The following is a 23,265-nucleotide window of genomic DNA, read 5'->3' on the forward strand; positions in this document are numbered from 1 at the left end:
CTAGAAACTCACCTCAAGGCGGTTGCGTTCACCGTTTACGGTTATTCCCCTCTTTAGCTGTGCACGACTAACTGTATAACAATTACGCGTATTAATTACTATCACTTTCCATATCGTATTTCTAGTCCAATTATAACCCTCAACGAACGGGGGTCCAGGGGTAGCGCCCCTGACAGCGGGGTCTAGGGGCGGTAGTCCCTAGCAGGGTCCAAGGGGCAGAGCCCCTGGCTGGGGTCGAGCTGTCTTATCACATTTTCCATTAACATTTTGAATCATTAATTAACTTGCTACTTAAAAGTTCAAGGGCTTCTTTGTAATTAAATCATTCTTTTCTAAGTTCAGGGACCATTCTATCATTTATCAAACTTCCGATTCGTTACTTGGTTCTTAACGAATTGGCTTATCCTAGCGAACTGGTTCTTGTAACGAATTGAACCCTTTAACGAACTGGACCCTTAACGAATCAGTCCATATAGCGAACCAGTCCAAGTAGCGAACTGGACCTTCTAATTCGTTATTTCTTTTAACGAATGATCAACGCGAAATGGGAGCTAGTTCGTTAACTTAGCTTTAACGAATTTGAACACGAATTAAGTCTAGTTCGTTAGGTTTTCCTTTAACGAATCGCTTGACGAATTGCTTCCAATTCGTTAACTCCTCGTTAACGAATTACCTCTAATTCGTTAACTTTCCGTTAACGAATAAGGGTTAGGTCAGGGAATGTCAGAACATTCCCTGACATCTCTTAACCTCGTATACACTTTTCCGGCGCCGCCGCCGGAAAACCGTGGATTCGCCGGAAAAATGAGTGTTAACTCGTTTTTCGCCGTTTTTCGTCCCGTTCGATCCAGATCTGAGCTAGGGTGACCCCTAAGCTCATCATAGGTTCGGTTTATACCCGATTCCACCTAGATCTCGTGACTTAAACGGTTTAACGATGTCGGCTCGTCATTTCGTGACCATATCTAACGGGTTTAAGCTCATACAACATAATACTATCATTACCTTAGGTCGGGATCGATTCTTCTTCTATGTTCGGCTAGAGAGAGAGAGAGAAACTAGAGAGAGAGCTTAAGTGTGTGTTTTGATGGTGTATGGAATATTTGCGAAATGGAATTAAATGGGTATTAATGACTTATATAATTATTGATCATGGGCTTAAGCCTATGGTCTTTTCCTTTTTCCTTCATAACCCAAGTCCATAACCCAATTCCATTTAACCCAACACTAGCCAGACTCATAATAACTCATACTTTCGTTTATTAACCGAAACTCGAGAAACGGGATGTTACAAAGGGTGTTCCCAGTTCTCCACTATCTTGGAGTTTGCCAATGAACTCATTCACACACACACACACACACATATATATAGAGAGAGAGTTAGGTTAACGTACAATAATTATTAACGTACAAAAACGTACGCGGATTACGCTAAAGCCAAAAACAAAATGCTTAAGGAAAAAACAAATACTCAAAGCCAAAAATACAAAAACGATCAAAGGCAAAATACAAAAATACGCTCAAGAAAATCATAATACGCTCAAAACGGGTTTCGTGAAGAAAAGTAAAATATTGATCGATTAACGATCCAAATCTGTTTTTTTGGTGAATCGATGATTAATTGGGTATGTATTGATAACCGAGATCTTGTGTTATGATTTCAATGATCAATTTCATGAATATAGGTATTTTTGTACGTTAAGCATTATTGTATTTTATCTTTATATATATATATATATATATATATATACAGGGTCAGGTTCAAGAGAAAATTTTTAAAAAGTGGGGACTCTTTATTTTACATCTAAAAAAATAATATAAAGCTCGATTTCACCTGTAAAAAAGTAGTTTTAGCATTAACTTTTTGCTTATAAATACATGTAAAAGACATTCCAATATAAAAAAACGAATTTTGTAAAAAAATAAAAAGAAAATTAAAAACGATTTCTACATTGGTTTATATGTAAAAAGCTCTAACAAGCTTAAGTTAAAATGAGTTTTTTAAATGAGAAAGGAATTTTTTTAGTATTTTTTTACATGTAAAATGAAGAGTTTTACATGTAAATTGAAGAGTTCCCGGTTTCACATTTTTTTTTTGAGTTCTCCTTTGAACATGTCCCTATATATATCATGTGAGAAGTAAATCACATGTATTGATTTTGTTTAATCAATGGTCATTACACATCAGATGGATATAGGAGGAAAGTATAAAGAAAATATCTGAGGTGGTGTGAGGGAAAACAAGGGTCCGTATAAGATATACGTTTTTTGGAAAACAAAATTAGTGGTGGCTAGATCAAATATGATAATTGGAAGGGAGATTAAGACGGTTTAGGCATGCAAAGATGTGACAGACAACACTACCGGTTAGAGGTGTGGAAACCCTCACTATGAAAGAGAGGAATGGAAAATAGGGTGGCATTGGGTTAGGTTTGAGTTGGGTTTAGGTATTCCCATACCGATTATTAAAGCACGCCACAAACCAGCCGGGATTTATTGGGTAATTACCCGTTGAGTTTTCCCATTGGATATCGGGTTTTGAAAAAAATACCCGTCGGGTATTCGCAGACCAAAACCAGTTGGGTTTCTATTGGATTTTGACAAAATATAACTAAGCAATTATAAGCAATGATTACCATAGAAATTGTAACTACATGATTTGTTGTTTGTAGTTGATTGAAGAGGCTAGGTGTAGTTAGTCATTAGGCTATAATGTAAAACGGCCCATTCGCTATGGATTGTACAGCGAATGGAGTTCATTCGTTAGATTACCTGCCCGTTCGTTAGATAAAAGAGCACATTCGCTATGGACTTAGCGAATGACATATCATTCATTAAATTATAACCATTCTCTAAGGATGTTTGGCGAATGGGTACAGAACGGATAACATTCGTTATAGAAACACTCCATTCGTTATCCCCACTAAAGAATGGGGTCTTTATCTATATACAGGCCTTACTGTTCATTAGAGAAAAGGAGATACGTGCTTAATGTATTAACATGCCGTTGCCATGTTGGATTCTCTCCATAATGTATTCATAATGTATTCATCCTTAAAGAATCAAAAAAGTATTTGTTTAACGTATTCGTCTCGTTCTTTTCCGTAGCTGTCGAATACTTTAACTTCTTTTAACTGCAAATCATCAGTCATGGTTAATACATTAACAAACTCCCCATTGACCGATGATTCCCGGGCTTGTGCGGATAGACAAATATTTAGTCTCTTTAAGCAAACCAATAACTCGAAACTTCTCGTATCAGATCTCCCCCTTAAAGTAAGCAACTCCGGGTGATCATCTCGATCATCCAACTGGCTTATGATATGGTTCAATCTTTCAAACATCAGCAGCAAGTCATCAACTATCCATCAGCACCGGTAAAGCAAAAATATCTTTACGTTTAACCTCGTCACACATCTTCATAAACAACCTGATCATTCACAATCTTTCACTTCGGTTTTCCCTCTCTTGATAATGTCTATCCCAAATTAACTCTTTGAAGCTCTTCTACATATCCATTCGCTTAGATGCACAAATGTTTTGGACATATGATTCAGAGTTTCAACCTCTGTTACTAAATCCTGAATGATCAGATTCTACAATCCAATGACAAGATTCGTGTATTATTTAACAAAATCAACCAATTTAAGAATTGCCCCCCCCCCCCTCAACAAAAGTAATCCGTTAAATACTCGTATCCAACATAGTCAGGATCAAAGTCCCTCAGATTGAAGTAAATAAACAAACACTTGTATCCACATATTCAGGTTTCAATCTCGAACAAATCAATCAACAGTTGAAGAACAATAGCAGTCTTGAACTCAGATATACGTAGCTTTGCAATCATGAATTACCACCCGAATTGAAGTAATTTTCCAAGAAACCCTTGCAAACATAGGAAGATACAAGCCAAAGAAACTCCTTTGAAATTTTTATCACCTCCATTTCTTGACAAATTCGGCAAGGTCTTGAATATATCTTCAAAAATCACAAACAAACTCCTCTTTAAATTACATGTAGTCTCCCCATCGGCCAGTAGATACGCGTAAAAGGTCGGCCAGAAAATATATCACCAAAATTTTCAAGAAGAGTCCAACATATTAGAAATATCACTATTAAAAATTTGTTTAAGAAAATTTTCTAAAATACTCTTTTTTTTAACGTTATCCAATAACGAATGAGTCTTCATTCGTTATCCACACACGTTAATCTGATCACATTCGTTGATCAGACTCTCATTCGTTAATACAGTGTCCTCATACGTTAACCTTGTATCTTCATTTGCAACACTTGAACCAACGGAACAAATTTGTTATAGATAACCACCCCCATTCGTTGAACAATCCATATTCACTAGATGCGTTAATGAATGCCCTTCATATGTTAAGAATGGTCCTTATTCATTATAGAATTAAACGAATAACATCTCATTCGTTAAGATATCCACATTCGTTAAACCTTGTTAACGAATGACCTCATACGTTAAGATTAATGAATAAATAACGAATGACCCAATACATTAAGACACATTCATTAAACTCATTAACAAATGGTCTCATTCGTTAAAAACCTGTAACGAATGGGTACAGTAAATTAACGAATGAGTCGTTGGAAACGGTAACTTTTGCACCAGAAAGCAGTGTTATCAGTTGAATCGCCGGAAAAACGGTTTCCATCACCAGAATTTGTAAATCAAGCTTTAAAAATGGCAAACATTCATTAAATTGTCAAATTAACAACCCAAAATCACACCAAGTGTTCGATTTTCATCAGAATCACACATCAATCATCAATTTAAATTAACATCCACTGAATAATCACCAATTATATCAAACCGTAGCATTTTCACCAAGCTATCATCAATGGCGGATTCACCTCAAAATTACACAGGAAGCTTCACATGTCATCAATGAACATGAATCATCCTTCAATTCAATCAATAATACAGTAATTTAATCCAAATCTGATCAACCAATACCTAAACCCGATGAACACAAAGAACACGTCTCAAATTAGATTTTAGCAACGAATTGATGTATCACGAGCAATCGTCTGCTCTGATACTAGTTGTAAATACGTCAATCGATGTTACACGAGCCAAGATCTAGCGGTTAACACGATACATCAATACGTTAACAATGCTTTATTGACACTTTAATGGTGAATACATTATGAATACTTTATTGAGAGAATCCGACACGGTAACGGCATGTTTATACATTTAGAACGGATCTCTTTTTCTCTAATGAACAGTAAGTCCTATATATATATACATACCCCATTCGTTAATGTGGATAACGAATGGACTGTTTCTATAACGAATGCTTTCCGTTCTTTACCATTCTCCAAACATCCTTAGCGAATGGTTATACTTTAATGAATGAGCTATCATTCGCTACGTCCATAGCGAATGTGCTCTTTAACTTAACGAATGGGCATGTAATCTAACGAATCAACCCCATTCGCTATACAATCCATAGCGAATGGGTCATTTTACACTATAGCCTATTGACTAACCTACACCTAGCCTCTTCGGTCAGCTACAGACAACAAATCATGCACTTAAAAAATTAAAATGTCTCAAATTATTGTCATAAAAAGTTTCAACAAATAATTTAGTTAGAACGCACACACACTAATACGGGTACTGTCACTGACTGAAGAAATGCATATCAAATATCGAATTTATTTTAATGTATTTCGGCCCTCAATTTAATTGTTCAAGTCTGCCACTGCATACAATACTCATTTGTAAAATCCTAATTATAAATAAATGTTTGTAACAAACCAACCATACAATATTATATATATATATATATATATATATTAATTTACAACTTTTGTACAAGCTTTTTTTACACACTTTTGCTTCTAAGGTTGTAACCTATTGCTTTAAAGTTGTGCATTTGGTTTATTTGGTTGTACAACCAGTTGGAATTTCCTTATGAGCTCAGCATGCTCCATGTATCCATGTTACTTCACACATTTTCCACCATTTTCTCTTTATATTTCACCCATCGGATTCTTTGAGAGATCATCAGCCACCGGTGGTATACGGCTGTTTACTGTGGTGACAGAAATCTCTCCAATTTTTGATTGTCGCGACTCTGATTCGTATGTTGCCGGGTTCCTTTTTGGAAACCCTAGGCGTCGAAAGTGGCGGAGCTGAAGTTGAGGCAACAAGCTCATTTTGTAGAGAGAAGGTGTTGCCTTGCCATTTCTATCTCTCTTTCACTCTTCTTTGTTGTTCTCTAACCAGATGTGGTCGTTGTCTTTCTCTCTCTGTCCCTGGCTCCGATTTCGTCTATTATGGCTCCGATTTTTCTGTTGCCGGGGTGGAGACCTGGTTGTCTCATGCTACCATATGGGTCTTTGTGGCTTTGTTGTCTGTGTTTAGATGATGTTGATGACATTGTTGTTGTGCTCATAAACTTCTCGATGAAATGCCTATACTCATAACTTAAATTTCTCTACTTTAGATGACGATTATGGTCGTCGTTGAAGCAATGACGGTCTCATGAGCTTCAACCAACATGTAAATGTGAAAATGTTTACTTTCAAAAAAAATGTAAATGTGAAAATATAAATTCAACATTGTTCTTATGATTGTTGGGAGTTATGGAGGTGTTTGGAAACACGTGAAATATTTGGAACAAGATATGTGCGATTTAAAAAGTAGAATTGTATCCATGTTACTAGAATGTGTTATGAACTATTGGATTTTTTTCAGTTGTAGTCGAATGGAGTTTCTTAAACCCTTTTGCACTGTCCCAAATCATATGGATTTAAGGAAGCATTGTGGAAGGTTTGACTTTTATATATCAACAGAGTGGCTTTGAGTGTGTTCAAAATTCAAATCATGTGCATTTAAGAAAGTAATGTGGAAGGTTTTGACTTTTATATGTCAATAGGTTTGATTTTGTGTTTGTTTAAATCATATGGATTTAAAGATGTGTTGTGGAAGGTTTGACTTTTATCTGTTAACAATTTGGTTTTGAGTTTGTTTTCGAAAAACATTGTAATATTTGATCGTAACGTGATTGCAGCCATTTTATGTGGTCAAGCACTTGGTGTGGCAACTTTGGTTGCAGCCATGGTGACGTTGAGCCGTAATTTGTTCAAAATGGCAATGAAGATGTGTGTATCTGAGCCTATGTCATTATTTGTTTTCTTTATTTATTTATCTATATTTATGTGGTCAACCACTTGGCAGTGGCAACCTCAGTTGCAGCCATGGGGATGCCGAGTTGAGTCGTAATTTGTTTAAAATGGCAATGAAGAAGTGTGTATCTGAGCCTCTGTCATTATTTCTCTTATTTGTTGTGTCATTGTTTCTTCTCTTTGTTGTGTATCACCGCTCTACCACATAGGGATAGAGAGGCTGCTTCCAGTGAGACCCCCAGCTCGATAGTAGTTTTGCATCAAGCCTTGAACATAAACCACATAGCACTCAATCATTGGGACACCAGCTGATTGGTGCATGTACCATTTTCTTTCGGCTATCAACGCCACCACATGATGCCAGATTAACCTTCCGCCACTTTTAACGTTATTTTCACAAGATTAATAAAATAACGTCAAAATTAGTGCAATTTCACTTTTACCCTCCCGAGGGTTCACACATATATACATTATATGTGCACACCGCAAGCAAGACGTGATTGAGATAATATATGTAGAGAAATTAATCATCCGAAGACTATAAAGTCAGTCAGTTGGATTTCTCAAAAATATTTAGACGTGCAAATTAGTTTTTAGAAATGATACATAGATACATGCTTGAACCATTTTCTCTTAATATATGTACTTTTGATTTGGTGACTAGTCTTAATCTTATTTATAAGCATACTAGTTTTTATCCCCCGTATTACGTAGGCTGTTTTACATTATTCGGTTTTTATATTTATATATTTTTTTAGAGTTTAACTTTATTTATTGTAAGGAAATTAATAATACTTAGAATTTGATAATAAAAGGGTTTCACAAACAATAATATGTTATAACTCTGTTTAAATGGGTATGGTGAGACCCAAGACCCGCTTATTTTTTTCGATAAAATTGTTTCTTAATTATAAATAATATCTATTTAAAAAAATCATATAATAATTTTATTATTTCCTATTTTATAGGATTTTCACATCAATAATTTGGTGAGATTAATATTTAATTTAATGAGATGTTATAACGAGTTTAAGGAATATCTGAGTTTGATAAAACTCATACCCGTGAATTCGGGTCAAATACATGAGAAACCTCCATTTACAAATAATTCAACCTGGTGGCTTAAGATAATGTAGGGAACAATCAGAAAGCTTTTAAAGGTTTCGTTTATATATATATAAGATTACATTATAATTGTTTGTAGCATTTTGTTATGTGAATTTTCACTTTTCTCTTTTGCTTTCACTGGTTTCAAATATTTTTAGCGTTCTTTAAAAATCGTATTTGTTTCTAATTTATATTTATTAATCACTTTTATTTATAACAAATGTGAATGTGATTCTTTGAGATATTTATCATGGAAAATTACTAAAATGTCTATTTTGAACAACTAAGTTAAAGTTTTGTCCAAGACAATCCAATATTCTTAAAATATCCATCTAATTTATAGTCGATTCCTCCCTTTTACTCTTGTTGGACGCTAGTATTGTAAACCAATAGTATATTTACATGTGACACAAATACCGGCGGCCGAAGGAAAATATACCCTTTTAGGGCGGACGCGACAACCAATATGAAGTGTTAGCTCGCTGAATACCACTGTAATCGGTAGTGGGGCATGAAACCACCACCGTTGTTGGGGCAACTTCGTTTTACCGTCGGATAACCAGTTGTCGCCTTATTGGATCTTCTATTTTTTTTTAAATGGTGGTCTTTACATAGAGAGAAAGAAAATGAAAAGGTAGTGAGAAAACAATAATTGAGGTGGGTATGTTGTAAGATTAGGAAACGAATTTTGAAAATATTGTCATGTGTTATGTTTTAGTGGGTTGTCTGATAATGAAAATAAGCAAGGATCCTAGTATATTAACCATGGACATTTAGGGAACTAAAATTTTTTTAGACAAATCTTTGACCATGGAGATAAAAATAGACATTTAGGTAATTTTCTCGGATTTATCATGTTCTATTGTGTGGCATTCATTTAAAAAAGAACAGTAGTATTTTGACAACGTGAGAGCCGTACGATATACTTGTTAATATTAGTTTGTATGTGATATATAAAATGACTAGCTTTTGAACCCGTGTATTACAAATGATTTTTTAAATGATAAGGTTTGCTATTTGAAAGCAATGAACAAAATTAAAGATAAAAAAAGAAACGAAATATATTCTACAACATTGGTTAACAAGTATTTAAATCAGCTTCCAATATAAACAAATTTAGACCTCGTCTGTTGTTACCTTGAATAATGCAACATATAATATTCATGAGAAAAAACGGACATCGAAGGAACAAAACAACCTCACAAAAAGATCATACTTTACTAATTTCTACTTATTTTTCATATTTCTACTTGTTTGATCTTCAATCAATATTTTTTTTATTTCGTGATTGTTTAATAACCCAATTGCCAAATGATTTTAGTCCATGACTCATTGATAGCTACTATGAATGAGATGAAATATTAGAGTAATAGAATGAAAAGTTGACTATTTTATAACCCAATTGCTAAAATGATTTCAGGTCATGGCCCATGGATAATATGAATTGATGAGAATAAAGATTAGAAACTAAGATTTATTGTGGTTACGATACATAATCATCATTATTTTTGTTTATTAGGAGAATAAGATAAGATTCTTACACATCATATCCCAATGAATGTGATCAATTATGTAGTTCAACGTATCTTTCACATACATGGATTTTGAAATTAAAAACTTATCACACTTGTATTCTACTCACAAAAAGGCTCATGTTTCATTTAGTTAGTGTTGTTTCTTCCTCACTAGTCGTATATGATATATAGTTAAAATAAAACAACGTTACCTCTCATAGAAAAGATACATTTAAAAGAGAAATAAAACAAGGAAAAAAAATGCCAAATAACAATTTTTCAAGATGTGAAGTTACATGAAGTGATGAACAAGTTGAAAGAAGTCAAGAACTACCAATAAAGCATTGGCAACTCGAGTCTTGCTTGGAGTGGATTGGGTTCACTTGATAATTTTGGCCAACAAAGTTGATAACTTTCTTATTCAATACTCATGACAAATTCTTACACATTAAATTCTGTCAACACCTCGTTGACCAATGACTCAAATATCACACACTCCACTTCCAAACCAACGTTGACTTTCTCCACTTGATCATAATTTGACCACTTGACCCCCTTCTCCATATCTCTTAGGTATGTTTGTCTATTGGTTTCACACTCCCAATCTATAAACACATCTTGTTCTTGTCCATATATCCAATCTTTTGCTCTTCGCAACATTTCATAATCCGAAACATTTTCTTCAAGTGTGTTCTCTTTAAAGAATCCCTTTAAAAGACTCTTTACGCCTTCATACTTCAACAAATGATGATAAGAAACAGTTGACTCTAGTAGTTTAAATAAAGCAGTCACTTTCTTTTCGATTTGATTATCTTCTAGGGGAAAGTCAATTTGATTTTCAATAGTTGAAGACTCAATAACTAATTGAGCTATTCGGTCCTCTAGTTTGACCGGCTCGAGTTGAGAAACTCTCTTAGATGTTCGGGTCTTGCGCGCTAATATTTGTGCATCTGTAAAGTATATTGAACTATGTTTACACATTGTCAAAAAAAAGTAAGAAAGATGTGAATAACAACCTTTGACGTGAAGGTTTTTATGTTGGGACATTGAAGAAACTTCATCTTCCTCGTCGTCATTATCACTGTCGCATGGAAAATCCATCACAGAAACCGGACTAAATTGCTCATCAGGAATGTCTCGCCATGTCTTTTATTGATTATCATCACCAACAAAGCCAAACTAATGAGTTACAGTTACTAAATTTTCAATTAAAGGTCAAATCTTTAATATTTTATTCTTAATCTACAACTTTTAAAGTTTAATATCTATAAGTAAATCTGAGTAATATGTAAACAAAACAGTTAAAAAATTAATTTATTAAGTCTAATAATTTCTATATAACTCAACACTAAGTGGATAACTTAATGAAGGCATGCGTGTAAATAAGTTGAGCCCGGGCACCCTATATTCGACCCGAGCTTGCCTAATTTTAGAGGGCTCAACAGGTTTTAAGTTCTAGGTCTAAATATCGAGCTTGGTTTGCTAGTCATTTTTCAAGCTATGAATGTAAAAAATGTAACTGTTTTATAACTTTTTTACCGACCAACGAATAAAACCCAGCTACCCGTGGTAAGTGATAACCCAATGAAAAAGAGTGATCCCATATGCATGCGATCGCATACATCGCAGGGTAGCCCAAACCATCTTTAGTTATTGGAAAATCCCGCCGTCTAAATCCCACTGCAGTGAAAACTCAATTGGAATCAGATTCGAACTTGAAATCTTACGGTTCCACCCCAAATCTTCATTTCCTCTATAATGTCAGTTGGGTTAAAGCTAATTTGCAAACTGTCTTACATCTAAATCTATCTATAATATATATAAACGAAGACATAAAAATCCTACGTGTTGCGATGTGGTCGCTCCCCCTTTTTTTGGAGTCACCAGATTTGCTTGATTTTTAAATAGAGGCTTCTCATGAATTTGACCCGAATTCATGGGTATGGGTCTTACCAAACCCATATATTCCTTAATCGGGTTATAACATCTCATTAAATTAAAAATTATTCTCACCAAATTATTTATGTAAAAATCCTATAAAATAGGATATAATAAAAAATAATATCTTATTTATTTAATATATATATATATATGATCAGGATCATGAGAGAACCTTTTTAAAATTGAGAACTATGAGAACCATTTTGGACCACAAAAAACCCAAAAATAAGAAAAATCATAAAATAAAAAAAACACAAAAATAAAAAAAGTATAAAAACCAAAATTCTTATTTTATCATCCCGGTTTTATATAAAAAAAACTCGGTTTAGCTAAATTATATACACATATGTATAATATATACATATATGTATAATATATACATATATGTACATTTACATGTTTTTTTGTACACATGTGTATAATTTAAGATAAATAATACTGTACATATTTGTATATTACGTAACCAAAGATTATATAAATTATACATATGTGTATAACACGGCGTTTTTTTTGTTTTTTTTTGTATTTTCTTTATTTTTTAATGAAACCGGAATGAAATATTAGAATTTTGGTTTTTTTTACTTTTTTACTTTTTTAAAATTTTTATTATTTTTTGTTTTATGATTTTTTTAAATATTTTTTATATGTGTTTTTAGTGGTATAAAATGGTTCTCAAAGTTCTCAATTTGTAAAGGGTTCTCTTAAGATCCTTACCCTATATATATATATATATATATATATATATGGTTAGTATCATTTAAGAACTCTAAAAAAGTTAAGAAATCCTAGGAACTCTACACAACTAAACATTTTTTTAATTTTTTTTATATATTAACATTATTTAAGAGTAGTTTTATCATATTTTATATAAAAAATTTTGATTACATATATAAATAACAAGTTTACATATGTGTAAAAATTTATGTACTAACTAATTTACATAGGTGTAAAACAAAACTTAGATATGTATAAAAAATAATTTTCAAAATTGTAATCGTAAATATAGATATACAAAATGATGAAACTACACTCAAATAACATTAACATACAATTTTTTTTTATAAAAAACATTAGGTTTCAATGGTTCCTTCAAGTTCTTAAATAATTTAATAGTTCTGTAATGATACTCATCCTATATGTATGTATGTATATATATATATATCATTTAAATTAATAAACCAATTTCATAGTAAAAAAATAAACGGGTCTTGGGTCTCATCAAAACCATATAGTTTTTAAACCGAGTTATAACATCTCATTTATTTGTGAAACAATTTATCATCAAACCATAAGTATATTATTAACTTTCATATAATAGAAAAAGATAAAGATTCCAAAAATAAATAAATATTAAAAACAAATAATATAAAACAACCCCGTAATACGGGGGATGAAAACTAGTATAATAATAATAATGATAATTAATATTTACAAAGAAAAGTGAAGAGGTATGCACCCGCCTTAACATCGAGCGGGGCGGGTCAACCCACAAGATATAGATAAGAGGCTTGAAATCAGGATGTCATGAAGACACAAAGCCAAAACCTATGCGCGTGGCGCATATCACATATGCTCACGCATATCACATATGTTCACGCATCACATATGCTCACGCGTATCACATATGCTCACGCATCATATATGCTTACGCATATCACATCTGCGCGTGGCGCATCTGCGCGTGGCGCATATCACATATGCTCACGCATATTACATATGCTTGCGCATATCACAACTGCCCATGAAACATCTGCGCGTGAGAATAAAGAGAAGACCTCGCGCACCCCCAGGATAGGCGCATATCACACATGCACATAATCAACCACGTCCTTATCCAAATCAGGATAAGGACAACCATGATTGTGCTCATCAGACAACCTTCCAGAAGGTATCCTTTAAGGAATAAAGAATATGCTGATGTTGACAGCTGCCAATGAAGGGTGGACAACTCAGCAAAACCCATGTGCTACCACGTGATTGCACATGGGTCAGGTGAAATACCTTGGTCAGAGAATAATCAATGAAAAAGCACCAGGTGTCCTAAGGACACGTGGCGCGAAGCAATAGGAGGAGGCCAAAAAGGCCCTAATTGGGTCTGAGCCCAATCATTGGAAACCCTAATACTATAAATACCACACCACCTCCACAAGGGGAGGTAAGCAAGAAAATATATTCTAAGTCCTTACTCACTTTCAGATTATTATTATCTTCTCCTACAATATCTTATTCTCACACCGGAGGGTTACCCCAAAGAGGACCCCCCTGTCCCTTCTGAGGGGTAAGTTCACGGTGCTGCTCGTTTTGTAGGTGGAAGAATTCATATTCCGGAAAACCATCGGTGATATAGCACACTCATACCCGAGGAAAGTTGATCGTATACTAGTAAGTCGATCCACGTTTCTTCATTGGCGCCATCACCTGTTACAATGGCAACAAAACCACTATCTCATCAGTTCTCTCTGAAAATCTTCACCATGGTTTCCGGTGTTCGAAACAGCGATCAAGTTCTGGAGGATAATGAGCTTGAGGATGTTAATGAGGGACATCAGTTTCTGAGGGCGCCGCGTGATACTGCGCGCACCACCAGTAACCATCCCTTCATCACAACACCTCATAACCAGACTGAAACTCCTCCAGACGATCTCACGTTCCAAAATCTGACTGGTGCAAAACAAAAAGGACCAATGGGTCCGGAAGTTGAAACCAATGACCCTAAAGAATGGCTCATAAACGAACAACGGCGTTTAATGGACAAATACAATGAGCTGGTCAAACACAAAAAGTTAGCCGACTTAACACAAAGGCTCGCATTTGATAAACAAACCATTCAGGGAACAACAAAAAGGGCGCGCGCGCCGGAAGATGGTCACTCTGTTCACACCGAACACGCTGATGTTAGTGATGAGGAAGAGGTGCACAGCATGAGGAAGACGCGAAATACTCATGCAGGAGGTTCACAGCTTCGCGCGCACATGAACATAGCGCCTGGAGCCAAAGTTGATATGGATCTATACACACCGTACAACCCACAAGCGAAAGGGCAAGTGGACGTAACCACACCATATAGGCCAGCCATCTTGGTGAAGCATTCAAAATTCACTGAGCGCATTGCGAAGGCTCCCATTCAACACAAAACCAAGATGCCAAGTGGTCTAGGCAAGTACGATGGTACAACAGATCCAGATGATTTCTTACAAGGTTTTTACAACACTGGAAACCTAGAAAGCTGGACGATGCCAACATGGTGTCACATGTTTGCTCGCTGCCTCACGGGCGCAGCGCGTGTCTGGTTCGAAAGCTTACCGACAGGACAAATCGATGGGTTCGAAGAGCTATTGGAGAAGTTCCAGGCTCACTTTGTACAGCAGCGCAGACACACGCGCGACCCCGATGACATCATGCACTGCGTGCGCAGGAATGATGAAACCATTAAAGACTACATAACTCGTTTCAATCAGGAATCTCTTGCAATTGGAGGTATCACTGAACAACTCTTGCGCGTGGCCTTTATACAAGGTGCGCGCAGTGATCAACTCCGCAGAGCTCTCGTGAGCAGAGATGGCATGCCAACCACTTGGGCTAAGCTTATGGAAGCATCGCGAGTCTTCGCGCGAAATGAAAAACAGATTGCCCAAGACAGAGCAAGAGATAGAGGGCATCAAACAGAAGCACCACGCAACAATGAAAGGAGGGGCAAACAAAACTCCGTATGGTCCAGGTTGCAACAAACCAGTTATTCTCCCGCAGAAAAGCAAGCGCAACAAAGTTCACCCCAGCCCCAAAAAGACATTCGTAATCGCGGAGAAGGTGACAAGAGGGAAGGCGGCAGAGAGCCTAACAGACCTCTACCAAGAATATGGACTCCCCTCACCAAAACGCCTTCGCAAGTGTTAAGCACAGAGAATGTCCAGTTTAAAAGCCCCAAGCCATTACTCCATAAGGGACCACCAAACAGTGGCAAGTATTGTGAGTTTCACAAGTCCACAGGGCACAACACCGATGCATGCCACCATTTGAAGGATGCGATTGAAAGAGATGTGAAATCAGGCAAGTTGGCTCACCTGGTGAAAAACCCAAGACCAGAGAATGAACAACCAGACGGAGCCTTAGCCAGTAAAAAATTCAAAAGAATCTGTGTAGCTGAAGGAGGAAGGCAAGGGCAAAGATCGAGGAAGAGAAGCGCGCAAGTCCAAGGGGATTGGCGCGAGCAACAAGTAATCTTCCCAAGAATCAGAGGAGGCCCGTCTATCAGCAGTCCTCTTGTCATCACTGCACACATCGCTCATTATGAGGTGTCAAAAGTCCTGGTGGACACCGGCAGTGAATCAGACATCATGTATGAGCAATGTTTCAGGAAGTTGGATCCAGCAGACCAAGCAAGGCTCGAAATTGTGAATGCACCAATCTCGGGTGTCTCAAACGAAATTATTCACCCCCTAGGTCAGATACAATTCGAACTAACTATGGGGGATGAGAAACACAAGCGAGCTGAAATTGTCAACTTCTTGGTCTTGCCCACCACTTCATGCCATAATATGATCTTGGGTAGAGGAACGATTGCCCAATTCAACGCCATACCGTCACCAGCGCACGGCGCGTTGGGGTTCCCAACACCAACAGGAGTAACATTTGTATACCGAGATCATTTGTGCGCAGTAACAAGTATACCACGAGAAGGGAGAATGAAGCTTCCAATGGCAAACAACGCGCCAGAGGAATGGATTCTCAACCCAAAATTCCCAGAACAAACAATCACAATTGGAGCTACGATATTAGATGACACAAGGGTGAGAATGAAAAGATTGCTCACAACGTATATATCGGTCTTCGCGTGGCAACATTCTGATATGACTGGGGTTCCGCGAGACCTGGCGCAGCATTCTCTCAACACATTCAAGTCTGTAGAACCAATTGCTCAAAAGAAAAGAGTCATGGGGGATGAGAAGGCAAAGGCCATGAATGAGCAAGTAGAAGATCTACTGCGCGCAAATATCATCCGCCCAATACGATACCAAACATGGGTAGCCAATCCTGTGATGGTAAAGAAGAGCAATGGGTCATGGAGAATGTGCATTGATTTGAAGAATGCAGGAGCCACTTACCAAGGGTGTTTTCTGACAAGGGTGTTTTCTGTTACACAAAAATGCCCTTTGGTTTGAAGAATGCAGGAGCCACTTACCAAAGACTCATGGATGCGGTTTTCAACGAGTAAATTGGAAGAAACTTAGAAGTCTACGTGGATGATTTGGTGATTAAAAGCAGGGAGGAAAAACAAATGCTCAAAGACATCGAAGAAACCCTTTGGCGCCTAAAGGAAGTAAACATGAAGCTCAACCCGAGCAAATGCACATTCGGCGTAGAAGAAGGGAAATTTCTCGGTGTAATGGTCACCAAGGATGGTTTCAAGGTGAACCCAGAGAAGGTGGAGGCTATCCTTGACATGCCCTCACCATCCACCATGAAGGAAGTTCAAAAGTTGAATGGCAGATTGGTATCAATTAACAGGTTCCTAGCAAACCATGCAAGCAAATCTACCCCATTCGTTAACACATTGAGAAATTGCTTAAAGAAAAGCCAATTCAAGTGGACGCCTGAGGCCGAGCAAGCTTTCAATGAGATAAAAGAATGTCTGATAAATCTGCCTGCCCTCACAGCTCCACTTCCTGGTGAAACTTTAACGTTGTACCTGTCAGCAGGAGAGCGCGCCATTGGCGCAGTATTACTGGTGGATCGCAAAGGAATCCAAACACCAATTTATTATGTAAGTCGGGTGCTGACAGATCCTGAGACGCGCTACACCATCATAGAAAAGTTAGTTTTATCACTAACTCATGCGTCGCGCAAGCTTCACAGATATTTCAATGGTCATCCTATTGAAGTCCTGACTGGTTACAACATCCAGCAAGTCTTGCGGCGTCCCGCGCTCTCAGGAAGGCTGACAAAATGGGCGCTGGAATTAGGAGAGCACACGATCGCCTATAAGCCTCGTCCAGCAATCAAGGGACAAGTCTTAGTTGATTTCATCGCAGAAATCCCTGAAGGAAAAGTTGAAGAGGCTCAGCGCGAATTAGACCCTCCGCAAGCCAATAATGAAGAAAACGTTTGGAGATTATTCACTGACGGAGCTTCAAACAACGAAGGGTCCGGCGCAGGCCTCAAGCTGGTGGATCCAGAAAATCATGAGTATACTTACGCAATCAGGTTGGATTTCAAGAGCACCAACAATGAAGCTGAGTATGAAGCCCTGCTGGCTGGTTTGCGCATCCCGCACAAGTTCGGAGTCAAAAAGCTAGAGGCTCATGTAGATTCATACCTGGTAGCAGCGCAAGTCAATGGCCTTTATGATGCCAAGGAGAACACCATGCCTCTGTATCTAGAGCAGGCGAAAAAACTCATCGAACAATTTAAATCTTTCAGAATCATACACATTCCGCGCAGTGAAAATAAGTCTGCCGACGCGCTGAGCAAGATGGCATCAACCAGCTTCGATCACTTTGGCAAAGATGTCAGGGTGGAAGTAATGAGCAACCCGTCGGTGGGAGCGAAGTTTGTCCTTGTAATTCATACAACACCTTCATCATGGATAACTCCAATAATGGAATTCTTGAAGGAGGGAAAGGTACCGGACGATCGCGCACAGGCGAGGAAGATAAGACACAAGTCGTAGAACTACGAACTGCTTGATGGTACGTTATATCGACGCTCTTATCTTGGACCGCTCATGAAATGCCTGGATGCTGAGGAAGCAAGCTATGTGATCAGAGAGATACACGAAGGAATCTGTGGAATACATGCTGGCCCGCGCATGGTGGTTGCCAAGGCAATGAACGCAGGTTACTATTGGCCAGGCATGTACTTGGACGCGTTAAAAGAGATCCAAAAATGCAAAGCGTGTCAGAGCTATGCGCCAAACACCATGCGGCCAAAGAACAACTTGATTCCAGTGACCTCTGCATGGCCTTTCCACAAGTGGGCAATCGATATTGTGGGTACCTTACCACAAGCGCTGGGGCGAGTAAAGTTTTTGGTAGTGGCAGTAGACTATTTCACAAAATGGGTTGAAGCCAAGCCACTAGCAAAAATCACAGCCGAGGCAATGAAGCAATTTATTAGAGCCACATCATATGCCGTTTTGGCCTGCCAATGGAAATTGTGAGCGACAATGGCAAACAATTCACTGACAGGAAGATATCCAGTTGGCTCAAGGAATTGCGCATCAACCAAGTCTTCACTTCAGTATACCACCCTCAAGGGAATGGCCAAGTGGAGCGCGCGAACCAAAGCTTGCTGAATGGGCTGAAGAAAAGGTTGGAGGGAGAATCCCATGCATGGGTCGAGGAGTTACCTAATGTCCTGTGGGCGCACAGGACATTAAGCAAAACCAGCAATGGCGAGTCCCCGTTCAGCCTAACTTATGGAACGGAGGCTATGATTCCAGCAGAGATTGGATGCCCATCCTATAGAGTGCTCATGATGAGTAAAAAAGACAACGAGCAAGAAAGGGGGTTGGATCTCAACTTACTTGAAGGGCGCAGAGAGGCGGCTATCATCAGTGAAGCCAAATACAAGAAAAAACTAGAAAAATATTACAATCAGCGCGTGAAAGAATGCCACTTCAAGAAGAATGATTTTGTCCTTCGGAACAATGAAGCTAGTCGCGCAATACCCCCGGGAAAGATATCTCCCAACTGGGAGGGACCTTATCAAGTCTCGGAAGAATTGGGAAAAGGCGCATACGCTTTAAAAGATTTGAATGGAAAGAAGATCCCGCGCACATGGAACGCAGCACAGCTTAGAAAATGTTTCATGTAAAAGTTGTCAAGTTTGTAATCAAGGCCTTTTAAGCCATTATGAATAATGATGCGCGCTATTTTCTCTAAACGTGTGTTCTATTACCTTTTGCATACATGTTTCACACTTCCCTTTATTAATTTTGAGCAATATGACAACATTGTATTGACATCAAACTAAAAATAAAACGAAGTAAAACATACATGCGCGAGCTTCAAGCTCAAACGCGTTAACGAGTTTTAACTCTAAAACGTCGGGGCCTTAGCCCAATAATATGAGCCTTAGCTCAAATCACTCACAACATCCATCCTACATGCTGCGCAGCTAGACCATAAAAGTACCTAAGCACAACTAAGGCAAAGCACATGCCAAAACATAGTTGTTAAGGTCTCAGGTCGAGGTCGCGCATGGGATTATAATGGATATCAGAGTAACACATACTGACACGTAAAGGCTAAAAAACTCATTCATTATTCCCTATAATAAATGCGCGATAACGTCGCGCAAAGGAGGAATAATGAAGTGCCAAGGCACGTGTCAGCATATTCAGAATATTGCAAAATAACTTGAAATGTGACAACTGTTAAGGATTAAATAAAATAATTTCCTTACAGCCTTGTCCAAGTTTCAATGTGTAAGCATACCTTATATTCAACGAGCACAAACATGCAATATAAAGAGATGAATTGGGAATGCGCAAGATGCGAATAAGGGAAAAAAAAATTTCATTCCAAAACATAGAAGTTTACAAATTTACAAAATGATGAGATAAAAACTACAAACAAAAAAAAAACATGAAGGGCTTTTCAAGTCTCTATATCAACATCAGCCTCTTCATCGTCCTCATCATTACCTCCTCCCTCAGCATCTGGCGCAGCCCGCTCCTCGTCATCTCCAAACTTACCATAATCAAGCTGTTCGTCTTGAATGGAGTCGTCTTCTATCACGATAGTGTCAGGAGTAGGTCCTTTGGCCACGCCAGAGCCGCTAGCAGAGGCAGCATTGCCCGCGCCATCATCGCTGCCACCAGTCCCTTCACATTCGTCAAGTAATTTCTTTAGCACGCCAAGATCGGGCTGGTCAGCAAGCGCGGCTATCTGCAAGTCACAAGGAAAAGTATGAGTACAAAAGATTAGGAAAATAAGTCAAGTTAAACTCATTAAGGTTAAAATACCTGCTCAAGGATGGGAATTGGAGTATTCAAGTACTTCTCCCCCACCTCGGCCATGTCAGCGCAGACAACGTCGAGCTGATAAGGGTAATCGGATGGATTCTTCTTTAGCATGCCATATTCATAGCCATCCTTAAACCCTTCAGCTCGACCCACCAAGCGCGACGCAGCATTGCAATCCATCACAAGGGTCTGAAACTCGTCTGAGTATTTCATCGCATAAGCGCAACGAGTCACACCCTGTGAAACTAGCCATTGACGATCCTGCGCGAGGGAAGAAACAGACGTCTCAAGAGTAGGAATCTGAGAGTTTAACAACTCAACAGTTTCCTTGGTTTGTTTTAGCTCTTCTCTGTCAGACGCTGCTGCCGCCAAGGCTTCATTCTTTTCTGCTCGCGCAGCATCGAGCTCTTCTCTGTCAGACGCTGCTGCCGCCAAGGCTTCATTCTTTTCTGCTCGCGCAGCATCGAGCTCTTTCTTCAGGCGCGCAACCTCACTCTCTAATAAAGATTTGTCAGTGTTAGCCTGCGCAAGAGTTTGATCACGCGCCTCTGCCTCCAACTCCAAGTCACGCGCTCGACGCGCGTACCTGGCCGCATCCGCTTCTGCCGCTTGCAGCTTCTCCCGCGCAGCCTGCAGCTCATGCCCGCGCTTCACAAAGGCAGCGTTGGCACTTGCTCGGTTCTCGCTAAGTTCTGCTTGGAGTTTCTCAGCTCTCTCTCGAGCGTCAGAAAGATTCCAAGCAGAAATCTTAGCCTCTAGCTTGGCCTCCACAAGGGCATCACGCACTTTTATATAATCATTGCGAAGCTCTTGGGAGGCAGCAAAGAACGCAGACCCAGCAAAAAGGTGGTCGTTGAGCAAGTCCACGCGAGCGCGGTCCTCCTGAAACCTCCTTTCAGCCGGAGGAACAGAGTGAGCCCAGAAGTCTTCACACACGCCCATGGATTGAAATGAGCTATCTTCAGTAATATTCCAGCTCGGGCGGTATATGTGATCGGCTTCCTGCAAACACAAAGCAACGCAAAAGAAACGTTTTAGTTATCTAGACACTAATTTGGAAGTCCGCACAGCGGAGAAAAACAAACTTATACCTGCGGAGAACTGGCAGAAAGGTCAGCGCCAGCTGGTGAGCTCTTGCCTGCCCCACGAGAAGAAGGCTGCGCCACGAAATCTCGTGGCGCTATAGGGATTGCGCGGCCACCATCGGAATCTTCAAAATTGACCTCCTCATCATCCTCTGTAACAGGTCTTTTCTCCTGCGGGTTGGAAAAATCAAAAACAGTCTCACGAGGAGGGCTGCGCGCAGGAGGAGGTGAGGGAGGTCTTGACGCCGTTAGATCAGCGCGTAAAATAGTCTCCTGCTCCTTAGTGATCCCAATGAGAGGAGATTCAGTGCTTGTTGAAGCAGGAGCAGAACTAACAGCGCCGGCACCAGCAGTGCCACCAGCAGCTTGTGTGCCAGCTATAATTCCTATGAAAAACCAACAAGGAGAAATGATTCATAACTTGAACTAAAGGAAAAAATCAGAAAATCAAAGCGCAATAAATACCTTGGCGCACCGCCGTCCGCGAATTGAGCATCGCCATGAAGTCCATTTTCCCCATTTTCGAGGGTAAAGCAGGGGACTTCAAAGCAACCTTCGGCGCAGCCTCGGTACCTTGCCGCGCCTGAGGTTGAGCCACCAAAGTCGCCGGCTCTACAAACATTTGAGTGAACAAAGCTTCATTAATAACTCTATCGGAATCACGCTCATAAAACCACAAAATATAAACAAAGTATACCTGTTGGAGAAGATGAAACAGCAGGCGCAGCGCCGCTTCCCTTGTCCGCCGCGCGAAGAGATGAGGTGGCAGCACCATACCTCGTGTGGACGGGAGGATTGCCCACACCTCGAGGCAAAGAAGACGAGGAAAACTTGGAGGTAAATCCCTTGGTTTTCTCAAGTCCCTTCGCTTGGGTAGGAGGAGGATTCTGGGCAACAGGGGCATCATTTTTCTTCTGTTTTTTACTGGCCCCTGCGCCAGTTTTGCCTTTAGCTTTGCGCTTGAGTTGTGGCGCCTCAGCTTCTTCCTCTTCCACCTCCTCTTCCGCAAGCTCCAACTCATAATTCTCGAGCGCATCTACAATACGTGCAACAGAAATGTTAACCAAATTTGGTATTCTAAAGGCCTAAGCATAAGTACAAAGGCTTACCAGGCGCATCGCTGTCAAAGCAAAATTCTAAATCGACAGGGATGAACATATCATCGAAGCGATCGGGGAAAGCAACTTCCCCAGCGCTCAGCGCGACAGAGCCACCCTCCATATGCTCGTCATAGGCGGCGTGGACGTATTCCTTGCTTACTGCATAATACAAGACAAATGATATCAGCAAAACGAATTATATTCGCGCAGATATAATGCAATGAGCAAATAACTCACCTAAGCCATCAACATGGATGACAGGCTCAGTCGCGCTGTCGGTCCACCTCTTGCTCATACCAACCCCCACCAGCGCCTCCTCGCAAATATTCTTGGCGGGGGATGGTTCAGCAGATAACTTGTTAACCCATGTGCCCGTTGGGTTCTTAAGAACA

At 39.1% G+C, this 23,265-nt stretch overlaps 1 protein-coding gene across 1 annotated transcript; it reads right to left on the bottom strand.

The window, feature by feature from the left end:
- Positions 1-10,159: 10,159 nt before the first annotated feature.
- On the bottom strand, positions 10,160-10,954 carry LOC143557440 (uncharacterized). Its single transcript, XM_077046513.1, has 2 exons — positions 10,799-10,954; positions 10,160-10,732 (listed from the first exon to the last, which is right to left on the bottom strand). Exons 1-2 carry the CDS (start codon positions 10,881-10,883, stop codon positions 10,224-10,226), a joined length of 594 nt encoding a protein of 197 aa, XP_076902628.1. The 5' UTR covers positions 10,884-10,954; the 3' UTR covers positions 10,160-10,223.
- Between the last annotated feature and the right edge of the window lie 12,311 nt (positions 10,955-23,265).

Source organism: Bidens hawaiensis, unplaced genomic scaffold, assembly GCF_021521415.1.
Source record: "Bidens hawaiensis isolate Kalapana, Puna unplaced genomic scaffold, B.hawaiensis_p1.1 tig00018963_1, whole genome shotgun sequence".
NCBI classification, from domain to species: Eukaryota; Viridiplantae; Streptophyta; class Magnoliopsida; order Asterales; family Asteraceae; genus Bidens; species Bidens hawaiensis.